Raw genomic sequence first — 14,151 nt, forward strand, 5'->3', positions numbered from 1 at the left:
ATTAAATTCCCCTCATCAATTATTTAAACATGCGACAAATTGTAGAATATAAAATATAAGGCTACTAGCAAGGGGAAGATCCTTTACTACTAGCAATCACATCCAACACGTTATGCGAAAATGATGGATATGGATCATCACATACGAGAACTAATTGTAGAATATAAAATATAAGGCTGCTAAAGTAGAACCACTAAACAAGATATTTAAATAAAGAATGTAATGGATATTTACAAGAATTAATAATTTACACTGTCAAGATCTCCCTGAATCAAACAGGAAGGCTTTACACTACACCAAAACACTGTGAGGAAAGCCTTGACCCTACTCTAAAACAGTGAGTGTGTGTGTGAGTGTGTGTGTGTGTGTGTGTGTGTGTGTGTGTGTGTGTGTGTGTGTGTTGTCTTGCACTACTCATGTCATAGAAAGACAATGCAGAAAACTAGTTGGCTTTAAAGGCTAGTCCTGTGAAGTTGTAGAGTATTCAAATAACAGACGTTTGAATGGACCGGATTGTAGGAGAACCCTCAATCGGCTTGTAAGCTGGTAGATCAATGTCCACTGCATCGCCATCTCTGAATCTTTCATCTGTCTGACGACAGAGGCCTGAATACATAGAAGGGTTTTTAGGAAATAAAAAAAGTCAGAAATAGGTTGAGGTTAGCATCCACATTTCAAGGGGTTCCCCCAAACACTCCTAAACAAATCTCAAAGTTTTCTTGTACTCATCTCCCCTGCATGTTATAAGTTTTTCACTTGATGAGGAAAATAAGTGTGAAATACACTAAATACAGGGGAGGCAAATACAAAACACCCGCAAATTTTCAAATAGAAACTAAAAGGAAATTTGAGAACCTGAAGCCGCTTTCCCAGTTGAACTTCAACTTCTGTTCCGAATGAAATGTTGCTAGCAAGAGACTTGAGAGGATCAACGGTGGGGTCTACAGCAAGTAGACTTGGGATCTGTGGAGCATAAACAAGCCTCCACCTAGCTTGTCCAAATTCTCCCTTGCCCTCTATCCTTGGCATCAAGGTTTCGAGCGTCGCAGTCGCAAGTTTTTTGAATGCAAGCTGGCCATCACCTTCTAATATTGATTCCGCTAGTTGACTCTCAAAGACTCTAGCAGCCTGTTTAGTCAGAAACCATAAATGATGTAAAATAATTTCCTTTCTTTCAAAGACACTGATATCTGTCCTACACTTACAAAGACTAAATGAATAGCAACAAAAACAGTGTTTGCAGAGAGACGAAGTCAGATAGAGCCTCGAACATTCGACATGCCACATTTTTCTTCACATAAGGCAAGCATATGTAAAACATGCAAGAGGCCCGTGCAGCACGGCTTTAGAGTCTATCAGTCTGTATATCTTTAAGAAAATTTCCAAGCACGCAACCACTCGTGATTTGAACCTCAGACTTCGAAATAATTTAGTCTTCATTCGCTCCCATGGCATACAAGTGTGGACAGACTGTTGTAATGTTCACTAGAGTTAAATCCAGTCATATCATGTTATCATCTTTTTAATGTAAGCCAACTATAGTAGCAAAAATAAAATTCATGATTAAGACACCTGTTTAATTGTAGATAGACACTACTCATATGCCAACTTTTGAGCCTTATTCTCACACTAACCTCATTTTGGATCAATCAATTTATGTCCAAAGTACATAAAATTTCTCACAGTTCATTATAAATCTGGTTGCTATTTAGCATCAAAGTTACCTCAGTTGCTGAAAGGACGTCTTGCTCCACAGATCGTGTTGATGTCACTACCAACTTCTCCTGCCATTTGCTAGCTCGACTTTGAATTCTAAATTGCCATTCTGATCCTACCAGGGTTAAATCCAGCGTAGGATCAAGTCCATTTTCAGGCTCAAACTTTGCTATATTAAGATGCTCCCTTTTGAGCCGAACCTGGATTTGGAGCGCAGCACACAAACAATTCTTTTAACAAAGATCACAAGGATCTTAAAATGATCATATGACCGAAAAAGAGAAATCACTAAATTACACCAGCTAAGTTTTCACACAATAATTAAGAGCACCTGTGTTGCTACAAGATTCACATCACCGTTCTCAAATGTTAAAGTGCCTTTAGTTCTTATCCGTTTTGGATGAGCTGGGCCATTCAATTCAAGCTCTCCCCGTACAGCAAAATTGAGTATCAAAGGATAAACTATCCTCAGTTCTGGTCCAAGAGTGACCCTTAAGTCCGTCAGGCGAACATCAAGTTTAGGCTTTCTACTTACCAGCACTGTCTCTTTCTCAATCTCATCACGGTTACCTGAAAATGTCCAATATTTGGTATTTATTTTCCCATAGTTAGAGACAAAAGAGTTCACAAAATCAAACTATTACAAGCATATCTTTCCATATGAATTTCCAAAGCATTGTATCAACTTAAAACATTCACAGTTTTTTCCATTTTTTAAATTTTTCAGTAGAAGATAGTTTTACCCAAAGAAAAACTTATTTTAAACCCCTTTGGCTGAAAAAACACAAAACTTAAACTGCTCAAGAAAGACCTCATTGCTGCAAAATTAACCATAGGTATGAAATTAATTAAAGAGACTCAAACTTACCAGATGGTTCGTTGGATGAGATATTTGAAGCATCGGGTATAAGGTTGAGAAATCTTGAAATATACTTGGATGCAACCATGCGACTATAACCACCAGTTGGCAGCCTTGGTTCGTTTAACGTTTCTCTATTAAAGGGAGCAGCCCCACCACCCTTGTCATGTGGTAGATAAGCTTCTCCGTGGCTAATTTTAATATTTCCAGAAATGTTTGGTTGCATAATGGATCCAGTTATTTGCAACTGAGAGTCGACCTGTCCACTGTGATATCCCAACTTTCAAATATAAACAAAACAATGATAACATGGGATGGGAAAGGTACAAAACCCTTACCAAAAACAAAGGGAATGTATGCTTTTGTATCAGGTATATTCCAAGGTTCTTCTAAGAACATGAGTTTTTGAAAATGTATTGGAAAATGAAATGTATGTTTGGTTTTGATTTTGTTTCCATAAAAAAAACAGTAGAGGAATAATTTTAAGTTTTTATGATATAGTTTTCATATTATACAAGTAACTTTTAAAATATATTATTTTTTGCCATTATAAGCTAATAATGATGATGATATTGTTGGAGAAAGATGAAAATTTGAACGAAATGCAATGCTCGAGTAAGAAGGCAAAATAACTTTTTAGAAAATCACCCAACCCACCAAAAAAAAAGGAAAAGGAAAAACAATGAACCTAGAAAAATATGTTCAGTTTTTAATTTGTAAAGAATACCTCAAAGTATTCCTCGCGAGCACTTCCAAAACCTCACATTTTAAGTTAAGTTTGTCACTGAGAGATGCTTCGCTGGTTCTCAAGGGCAGATTCCCTTTAACATACAGTTTCCCTCTTCTGCTAACTCTGCCCTCCAATGAACTGATACGCAATCTATTCGAATTTACAAGAACTGTTCCTCCAAAATTGGTAACTGGCTTTCTAAGTACAGGTGAAGACACGGTCGCCCGGTGAAAATATGCAGATCCATCTAGCACTGGTTGTTCAACAGTACCCCTTACCTTACAAAGTACAGAGAAAAACATATCACAGACAAACCTGGCCAATTACACAAACAAGGATTCCTTGGAAAAGTAATTTCAATGCCTAATAAACATCCCGGAAATTTGCATGCCTCTGATATCATAGCAGGCTTTTATAATAAAAAGATAAAAAAATTTATACCAACCTGAAGCATAACTTCAGCATTGCCGTGGAGCCATTTAGCATAAGGAGATAATGCTGTTAGCAACATCATGCCACCATCTTTAACATCAGCATCAATCCTAACTTCTCCCGCATCCAGTATGTTCCAGTTCAAACCTCTAAGGCTCTCAGCCAACTGTGTGTCCCATACTTCTTGATTTTTTTCTCTTGATCCTTTTCTATCATTAGCCTCATCTGCAGGTACTTTACTTCTCTCAGTGTCCCAACCACGTATCCAAGTGGCTTCCTTTCTATCATTTTCAGTACTTTCTTCCTCAGCAACAATGTTTGGCACGAGTGTCAGAGGAATACTTCCTTGAAAATGTACGTGACCATTTTGAACATTGGGCTCAAATTTTGCGTTAAAAAGGAATCGACTGGATGAAGTTAAAGAAGCAACAATTTCTGCCCTCCCAAGATCGATACCGCCAACTGCCCCATCCAGGAGCCTTACTTGGACATCACATTCTGGTTTCACTAAATTTCCTTTAAGATCACCTTCCATGTGCAATATACCTCTAATGGGTGACAAAAATTGTCGCAAAGAATGAACTGCTTCTGTGGCTGAATTTTCAATAACCTGAACCAAAGTGGGGACTAAACTGACGGGGAAATTCAGAACAGCAAAATGCAAATTTGTTTTTGGCCCTAAAACTGTCCCATCTGCGTGGATTGTCGCATTATCCCTTTGGATAAAGATTTTTTCTAGACGCAAACCGTCATTATTACTGTACATCCCAGCTGCTAGAATACGCTGGGTTGTATATGTTCCCCACTCCCAATCTTCTCCATGAAAGTCAAATTCTGCCTAAAGGAGACAAAAATTATAAACCGATTAACAAGGATGGTCAAAGTCATTAAAGCATTGGATATGCAACTTTGAATTCAGGCACAAATTTTTATGAATTTTCCTCATTCTGTGTTGTATTGTTTTCCTTTGAACAAGCTATAGTTAATCAATAACACATTTCTATTCTTCAAACAATGTCATTCAGGCATTCATAGCACAAAAGGCGCAGAGACGTATACCTTTGTATCTCCATTGCCTCCTCCACTTGCATCTAGCGAACCACGCCAGCGACCTTTAAGCTCAGCCAAACCTGGAAGGTCATGATCTAGGACAATTTCGTATGATGAAGTACAATGACCGCGGATTTCCTACAAAAGTTTATACAATATTACAGTAATATAAATCAAACAAGTTAAATATGTGAAACCCCGAATTTTCGGATTTAAGAATTCCGATATAAGCATATTAAGATGAATGAATTTTGGGATAAGAATATAAAGATAGAAGGATTTTCGAGACAGTCATATCAAGATAAATATTTTTTAAGATAAGAAGCTTAGGCTTGTCAAATATCTCAAATCAAGAAAGAATCAAACCTTAAAGATAGAATCGTATTCAAAATTTGAAAACTAGGTATCCTAGTTGAACTCGATAACTTTTGTCGCCTATAAATAAAACTCAAAACTTTGAGAAAAATTGCACCCAAAAATTCTCCCAAATTTTCAATGGGGTAAGAGTGAATGGTAGGCGAAACGCTGCAGAAATTTTCTTCATATTCGAAAAGGCAGTGATACGTCCATAATCTATTTCCGGTGCTACAGAGATCCAAATTCGATATCCACCGTTCAGAGTATAGCATAAGATGTTATCAATATGCAGTCCAAATTTCAGCCCGATCCAACGTTTAGAACTTTGCACACGACCTTTTCAAGAATCCTGGTAAGATTCTACTCGAGAAAGAAGCAACTTCTGTTCTTCGTTTAGAAACGGATTCAAATAGCCTCCAAACCCGGTCTCCACCATTCACAATTTATATCACTTCCAAGTAAACATCCTAGCCAAATTTCATCTTGATCCGACAGTTCAATACGTCACAAACCTTTCTGCAAGTTAACTGATTTACAGACATGCAAATCCGAAAACTTCATATTACTTTTTCTTTTGTGTATTCTTTTGGCGGCTTGTTGCGGATCAAACTAGGGTGAGATACACTTTTGTTATTCTTAACACGGGCTCATTCCATATGGGCCAGATGCATTTGACTTTGACCATCTTCATGAGGAAACTCAACTACCGAGAAGAGCAATTTCGACCCCTTGTGAATTCGAAGCTACCAGCAAGTTTTGATCAAGTTCATTCGGAATACAGTAAGTGGGCTAATGTATTTTTTAAAGACAAATATGATTATGATTTAAAATTCGATCCAATCATGATATGTTTTGTCATGCTTCGTTTCCTTTTCTTCTACTCGTTATATTCCGAATTGATATCACGTTCCGAATTTGAAAAGCACTGTTAGGATTCGACTTAGAAGAGGAAAGGAAATTTTCGAAATATTATAAGTTAAGGCCCTGATGCGGTGGGTTCACAATAACCGTTCTATGACTCACCCCTTAGAAGGATTACATATAGGGGACTCATCAAGGGACTAATCAGTAAACCACGAAGAAGGAGATGAATTTTTGTGCTATCTATGTTTTATGTCTTGTTATGATATGTTTTGAAGCTTTGTTTCGAAATTTGTCCATCTCTTGTTGTGATCTTTGCAATGTTGTAAATGGCAGGGGGGCGAGGAGGTAGGCGGTTGAATTTTTTTAGCAATATTTTATAGGTAATTATATATAATCATGCAATGTAATTACAAATAGTCATAATTGTTTATGTAATATATGTAATTAATTAATGTTTATTCATAAAGAAGTTTTATACAATATAATACAATCTAAACAAAGTGCAAATAAATATATAAATGCAAACCAAAAAGATAATTAAGGTGGTGGCTGATGGCGACAGCGGCGGGCGGCTGGAGGTGATTTGAGGCAAGTGGTGGCTGATGGTAAGGACACTTGAAATCAAAACTAAATACAAAAGAGAGTAAGAAGTGTTTTTATTATATCTATGGTTTTTTAAATTGATTGACTTTGACTAGCTTTTAAAATTATTTAACTTTGAAATTTGACTGGGATTTTAAAATCATTCACCGCCTCGCCCGCCTCCGCCTCTTCGACCGCCTACTTGCCCGCCTCGCCCGCTAGATGGCCTCGGACCGCCTTAGACAAAGGCGCCCGGTCGAGGGCCTCGACCGCCCCGCCTAGGCGGCCGCCTCGACCGCCATTTAGAACACTCGATCTTTGTTGTGACATTTCTTATGACATGCCCTTTCGGAAATTCCGTATATGTACATGTAATCCTATTGTTCATGTGATCGATCGGTCCCCACTGGCTGAGTAACGACCATATCACTCACCCTTTATTTTCGCCCAGATAAGAATGAGATAAGAATGAAGAACAAGTTGAGAAGGACAATAAAATACGTTTCGAAGCTCGTGATCAAGAATAATTCAAGATCCAAATTTTGAGGCTACTCAACGAAAGAAATTTGGAATATTTGTTAATTGCTTTCTGCTGCCAATATGTTGATGCATTTAGCTTCCGCTGATGTATTTAGAGTAGGTCTTGTATTTTGAGTTGCAAGAACATATTGCATTATGAAATAGACTGGTTTTAGTTAAATTCTGTACTAAGAGGCTTGTTGTTTTTGAATTTTATTTGAAAGCAAAGTCGATGTCTCCAGCTCTGGGAGCGGGGGCATGACAAAATATATTCAGCAATTCCTCACTTGATTGAACTTAGAAATGAATTACCTCAAGTAACTTTTGAACAGTTTCAGCACATAATCCAACTGACTGCAAACTTTGAATGAAAATGTCCTGAAAAGAAAGATAGACAACAAAGGTTTAAACGCAAACAAATGTAATTGATGTGATGTCAACAAATGAATGCATGTCTCAGCAGCACATTTAAATATAAGCCTCATCTGCGTACAAGGGAAAATTTCCTAATAAAGGTTACTGGCAGACTGGCTCTTAAACAAATGTAATTGATGTGATGTCAACAAATGAATGCATGTGTCTGCAGCACATTTAAATATAAGCCTCATCTGCGTACAAGGGAAAATTTCCTAATAAAGGTTACTGGCAGACTAGCTCTTATATCGGAACTACGTTGGAGCATTTATAATTGAAATCGGCGACCGTCCCTAAAACTACTAATACTTTCATTGTGAGATCCAGATGTACTACGATTAAAAATAAGGATACCGTGGCTAAAATGGTTTTCAACAGCCAATCTCAAATTTCAGTGCCTACCACATAAACCAGAAGCTGATTACTTCAATTTTATCTTTACCGGTAAGAAAATTGATTTAATGAAATCGAACAAAATTCTCATAATAGATGAAAGAGCTCCTGAAATGGTATCTTGGGGATTCAAATATGCACCCGCACACAATTCACATTCAATAATCTTTAAAATTGGTCATCTGTAACAAGTGTAGCCTACAACCTTTGATCTAGATTGAACAGCAGGATCAGAACTCCGAGATAAAAGCCTAGCAAGAGGAAGCATCTCAGCAATCTCAGCTTTAGGGACCTCGAGTCTCATCCTCCACCTACCCATTGCAGAAATCATACTGCCCAGATGACCAGTCATTACTTTCTGGAACAAGCTCCCTTTTTCGTTCCCGGCTGTGCTTCGATCTCTTGATCCAGGCAACACATACTCTCCTTGCAGTTCATATTTGCTGTTGCTTTGTTCCAAAATAGCTCTTTCGACAGTAATCTATAACACACGAAATGCAAACCAAGGAGTTAACGTAATAACATCATTAAATTTATAAAATGTCAATAACTCAATAAGAAGAGGGAGGGGGGGGTGGGGGTACGGGAAGATGGGGAGAGGGAGCGGGAGAGGGAGAGGGAGAGGGAGAGGGAGAGGGAGAGATTCATTTGAAAAAGTAAGTTCAAACAAAGCTAGATGGTACTCACCACATCTCCACTCCATCGGGCAGCCACATCTAGAGCTTCTCCCAACACACCACTGAATTTTGGCCGCATGACAGATAGCACACCATGGCCCCTTCTTATCAGAAAGTTCAGCTGAAGTTCGGCCTGGAAGATAAAAGAGTGAAAAACTTAAGCTAACAGCAGACAAGCAATAATTTACCCAAAAAAAAAACAGAAAAGTAGTATAGGCTTTCAATGTATATTCTCCAGTAACACATCCCTCGCTAGTAAGCTACAGAGATCATCTTCAACTACTGAAAGATCAGTATTTCTACATATAATCATGCTACTTCGTGTTAATCAGAAACCAGACTATTTTCATTTGAGCTTGGCACCATAATAATCCTATGGCTCCAAAAACATAGCGAGACAGAAAGATATGCATCAAACTCTAAATACTTGTTCTTGAAAAAAGAAGTGGCATCAACCAGTCTTTAATTACTGAGTTCAAAATTTATAAAGCATCATTCAGTTCAAAATGCCTGCCGAATGGACCTTTCAACTGAAATTGTTGGTGTGTTAATTGTACCACATTGGTTGGGTAAATATTCTGGGAGTTTAATATATAGACAAAATCAATCCTCCCCCTTGAACTAACTTTTGGGATTGAGTATCCAAATCAACTTCTTAACATGGTATCAGAGTCTAAGCTCTACTGTTAAGTGTTGGACTGCCCATAGTTGGGCCACCCGTTAACATCTCCACGCTCCAGTCGTTTCATTCCTGGGCGTGAGATAGGTGTGTTGGTGTGTTAATTGAAGCATGTTTGGGTAGGAATTAAAATAGCATTTAACAAAAGTTATAGGGAGCAAAGGGAAGTGAGATGTTGGAACTTATTACGACATGTTTAGTCAGGACCCCAGAGTTTACCCTTGAAATCGCTCCACGAAGTGAGGCCAGCTCCAGCTCATCCAAGGGCAAGTGGCGGATCTGCTCACATGTAAGAGCACACATTTGCATCAATCCAGAGAAAAGAAGTGCATACAGCATAAAAAGCGAGAAGAAATGACAGAGTTACAAGCAAGTCATAATAGAGGCAGATTGAACCTCCAAATTGGCGGAATGAAATGGCCGATAACATGCTTTAGCTTTCATTTGACCTCTTTGCAAAGAAAAGGAGAGCAACTTTCCAGGTAGATTTTCTTCAGAAGTTGACTGCAAAGGTCCAACAATTTCAACCGCAAGACTTTCATCTGGCCTACCAGTAGCATCTAACTGCACCACCATTAAAATATATATAAAACAAGATAGATCAATCAATCCGGGAATTTGCTCTTCGTGATTGGAAAAGCATTTCGCATTTAATGCCAATCACCTACATTACGATTACGAACTGAACATAGAATCCATATGATGTTATGTGTTGATTGTTTCCAACTTCCATAAACTAGATTATAGATCATAACTGGCCATAGTAAAGTTATTCTGATACATTCTCTCATTGTGCCCACAGCAACACTTCAGCTATAGCGAAGAAACCAGAGAAATTTGGAAACTGCTACTTTTGGATTCTGAAGCATTTTGAACTACACGTGAATGCCAAAGTGTACTAAATATTTAACCAAATGTTAGTGAAAAATTTATAAAATGCACATAAATCATCAGCTTCAGCCTAATCCAGTGATCCGTATCTAGTTCTGGATGGAAGCTTATGGTTCTCAAATATAGATCAAAACCTTTTTTTTAAGAGGAGAGCAAAACATTTCTTAAGAACAGATTGAATACAAATAGATAGAAAATTACTTTGATATTAGAACATAAATTTGCAGAAATGATGAAATATCTGCAAGCATCTAAGGATGCAAAAGATATTCATTTAGGATACAGATATCTATGGGTCTTGTAGAATAAGATAATTAGATATTATTGATATTTGATATTATCTTATACTGTTCAGTTTTGTTTTGATAAGATAATTCAACCTTTGTAAATTAGATAGGGTAATATTTGATTTCTGATTTATTGGAGTTTGTTGTAAGCCTTGTAGTCTATTTAAAAGGTGTCTTGTAATCTCATAAATATATAGAAAATAAATTTATCACCAATTCTATATGGTATCAAAGCCAAACGGTGGTTCCTGAATTTCTTTTTCTCTCTTACGTTCAACATGTCAACTGAATCGCCCAAATCTCAGATCTCATCCGATGGATCCAAGATCAAAACATCATCTGGGCCAACTGGGTCTATTACTCCTCTTTCCGGGGGTGACCTCAATTCATTCCAAATTACAGTCCATCGCCTCAATGGCCGCAACTATCTCCAGTGGGCACAATCGGTCAAGATTGTGGTTTGTGCCCGTGGAAAATTAGGGCATTTAACAGGAGATCTCCCTGCCCCAGCCTCCTCTGATCCATCTTATACAACTTGGTTGTCCGAAAACTCCATCGTTCTTGCTTGGCTCGTGAATTCCATGGAGCCTCAAATTAGCCGTCGCTACTTGTGGTTCAACACGGCTAAAGAAGTTTGGGATGCTGCTCAGAAAATGTACTCCGACCTCGGAAATACCTCTCAAGTATTTGAAATTCGGTCCAAGTTGAAGGAAATAAAACAGGGCTCTAACTCAGTCACACAGTACTTCTCTGATTTGCAGGATTTATGGCAAGAATTAGATCTTTTTCTTGAGGACACGAAGATGTGTACTGAATGCAGCCCGAAAATCAGGCTTAATCTGGAAAAGGAAAGGGTTTTTGAGTTCCTCGTGGGCCTCAACCATGATCTGGACGATGTCCGAGGGAGGCTGGTTGCACGTGACCCTTTTCCATCACCTGATGCCGCTTTTGCAGAGGTCAGACGCGAAGAACTTCGCCGCAAGGTTATGCTCCCAGATGTTGTGCCACAATCTGTCTCTGCTCCTGAATCTTCTGTCATGGTGTCGCACAAAAATTATACTCCAGGTCAGCGTCTAACCAAGAGGCCGTGGTGTGACCACTGTCATCGTCCTGGCCATACAAAGGACAAATGCTGGGAAATTCACGGGAAACCCGCAAATTGGCAGCCGCGAAAAAAGTTTGATGGTCGTGGGTTGCATATCCAATCTGCCCCTGAACAGCCAGCAACTTCCAACATTTCAGTTTCGTTCACCAAAGAACAAATCAATCAGATTGAGGAGTACTGTCGCCTCCTTCGTCAGACATCACTCAATCCTTCCTCAAGTTCACCGGTTGGCTCATGCTCCGTTATACAGTCTGGTACAAACCATACCGCTCTTGGCTCTTGTCTCAACGAGTCTTGGATAGTTGATTCCGGTGCCTCTGATCACATGACTCGAGACTCTCGCATTTTTTGTTCATATACTTTCTGTACGAAAAACACTACTGTACAAATTGCAGATGGATCTTTAACATGTGTTGCAGGCATTGGTGATGTTGTTCTGTCCCGAGATATCACACTCAAATCAGTTCTCCATGTTCCTTCCTTGACCTACAATTTACTATCTATCAGTAAACTTACTCGTGATAACAATTGTATTGCCAAATTCTCACCTGTCTCCTGTGTATTTCAGGACCTACTATCGGGGAAGACGATTGGCAGTGCTAAACTCCACAATGGCCTTTATTACCTTGAGGATACTCCGCCAACATATCGACAGTCTTTGGTATCTAGTGTTGCGTCTTCCTCTGTTTCAGATGTTAGGGAAATAATGTTATGGCATCATAGGTTCCAACATCCAAGTTTTTCATATTTGCAACGTTTGTTACTGTCTTTATCTATTAATAAAAATTCTGATTTGCTACGTTGTGAATTTTGTCAGTTAGCAAAACATACTCGTGTTTCTTTCTCACCCAAACCATATACACCCACTGCTCCATTCTCTCTCATTCACAGCGAGGCCCTTCACAAATTCCTACTATTCATGGTAAAAGATGGTTCTTAACTTTCATTGATGATCATATTCGTATTACATGGGTTTATCTTCTACACTCCAAATCTTAAACTAGCACAATTTTTCAACACTTTCACAAAATGATAAAAACTCAGTTTAATACTCAGATTCGCACCCTTCGCACTGATAATGGTAGAGAATATTTCAATACCATTCTCGGCAGCTATCTGAAAGAAAATGGTATTATCCACCAAAGATGGCTTGGATACTCCACAACAAAATGGGATATCCGAAAGAAAAAATCGTCATCTTTTAGAAGTTGCTCGCGCTCTCATGTTTACCATGAATGTTCCAAAGTATCTTTGGGGGGATGCTGTCCTAACCGCTGCCTATCTCATTAATCGATTACCAAGTCGCCCTATAAAATTTGAAACACCACTGTCCATTCTTTCTCAATCATTTCCTCATGTTTCTGCATCTCAAAACCTTCCCATGAAAACTTTTGGGTGCACCACCTTCGTCCACGTTCATGATCACAACCGAAATAAACTAGAACCTCGTGCTATCAAGGCCATCTTTGTCGGTTATTCTCCTACACAAAAGGGTTACCGTTGCTATTGTCCCAATACACGAAAAATGTTTGTCTCATGTGATGTTACATTCTTTGAAGACAAGCCTTTTTTCATTCCAGATTCTCAAGGGTGGGACACTAATAAAGCTGGTTGGGATAATGCACCTCTTCTCAGAAATAATATGGAAACATTTTCTCCCTGTCCTGATCCTATCATCGTTAATCCTTCTCCACATGAACCCAACTCTTCAGAACATGTTCCCGTGTCAAAACAAGGGGAGACTCAACGCATCAAAACGAGGTACTAGTCTATTCGAGACGAAGACGGAGGATTCCTCAGGTAAACACAGATATTGTGGATCCTATGCACAGTCCAGCAACTGAACCGATAGCAGATCCTCAGCCAGGTAACACTCTTGATCTTGAAGTACCAATAGCCTTTAGGAAAGGAAAGGGATCGTGTACTCAACACCCTATATCTAAATTTGTCTCATATACCAATCTTTCCCCTCATTTCGTGCTTTTACCTCGAGTTTGTCTAGTGTGATTCTTCCCAGGTCAATCAGCAAAGCCCTTAATGTTCCAGAATGGAAAGCTGCTGTGCTAGAAGAGATGCATGCCTTGAAGCAAAATAATACATGGGACTTGGTCCAGCTACCTCAAGGGAGAAACACCGTGGGCTGTAAATGGGTTTTTACAGTCAAGTACCGGGCAGATGGCTCAATCGAAAGACATAAAGCACGTCTGGTAGCCAAAGGGTTCACACAAACCTATGGCACTGATTATTCTGAAACTTTCGCCCCAGTCGCCAAACTAAATACAGTTCGCATTCTTCTGTCTTTGGCTGCTAATCTTGATTGGGCTCTACATCAACTAGATATCAAAAATGCTTTTCTAATTGGTGAATTAGCAGAGGAAGTTTATATGAGTCAGCCTCCAGGGTTTGAGGAAAAGTTGGGCAGTCAGACCGTTTGTAAGCTTAACAAGTCTCTCTATGGATTAAAACAGTCACCACGTGCCTGGTTTGATAGATTTTCAAAAGCTATCAAGAAATTTGGATACAATCAGGGGGAAGCTGATAATACACTTTTTATCAAACACTCTGTGAAAGGGAAGATCACAATTCTAATTGTGTA

At 38.8% G+C, this 14,151-nt stretch overlaps 1 protein-coding gene across 1 annotated transcript in view; it reads right to left on the reverse strand.

Annotated features, from left to right (window-relative positions):
- Positions 1-211: 211 nt before the first annotated feature.
- LOC140893229 (protein TIC236, chloroplastic) overlaps positions 212-14,151 on the reverse strand; it is a 34,360-nt gene continuing 20,420 nt past the window's right edge. Inside the window, exons 11-23 of the mRNA XM_073302296.1 lie at positions 9,669-9,836; positions 9,492-9,551; positions 8,604-8,726; positions 8,122-8,397; positions 7,422-7,487; positions 4,797-4,925; positions 3,751-4,575; positions 3,303-3,583; positions 2,585-2,841; positions 2,048-2,286; positions 1,725-1,916; positions 856-1,128; positions 212-606 (exon numbers count right to left, since the gene is read on the reverse strand). Of these exons, the coding sequence (XP_073158397.1) occupies positions 460-606; positions 856-1,128; positions 1,725-1,916; positions 2,048-2,286; positions 2,585-2,841; positions 3,303-3,583; positions 3,751-4,575; positions 4,797-4,925; positions 7,422-7,487; positions 8,122-8,397; positions 8,604-8,726; positions 9,492-9,551; positions 9,669-9,836 (3,036 nt within the window). The 3' untranslated portion in view covers positions 212-459. The remainder of the gene's footprint in view (positions 607-855; positions 1,129-1,724; positions 1,917-2,047; positions 2,287-2,584; positions 2,842-3,302; positions 3,584-3,750; positions 4,576-4,796; positions 4,926-7,421; positions 7,488-8,121; positions 8,398-8,603; positions 8,727-9,491; positions 9,552-9,668; positions 9,837-14,151) is intronic.

Source organism: Henckelia pumila, chromosome 3 (genome assembly GCF_033568475.1).
Source record: "Henckelia pumila isolate YLH828 chromosome 3, ASM3356847v2, whole genome shotgun sequence".
Classification (NCBI taxonomy): Eukaryota; Viridiplantae; Streptophyta; class Magnoliopsida; order Lamiales; family Gesneriaceae; genus Henckelia; species Henckelia pumila.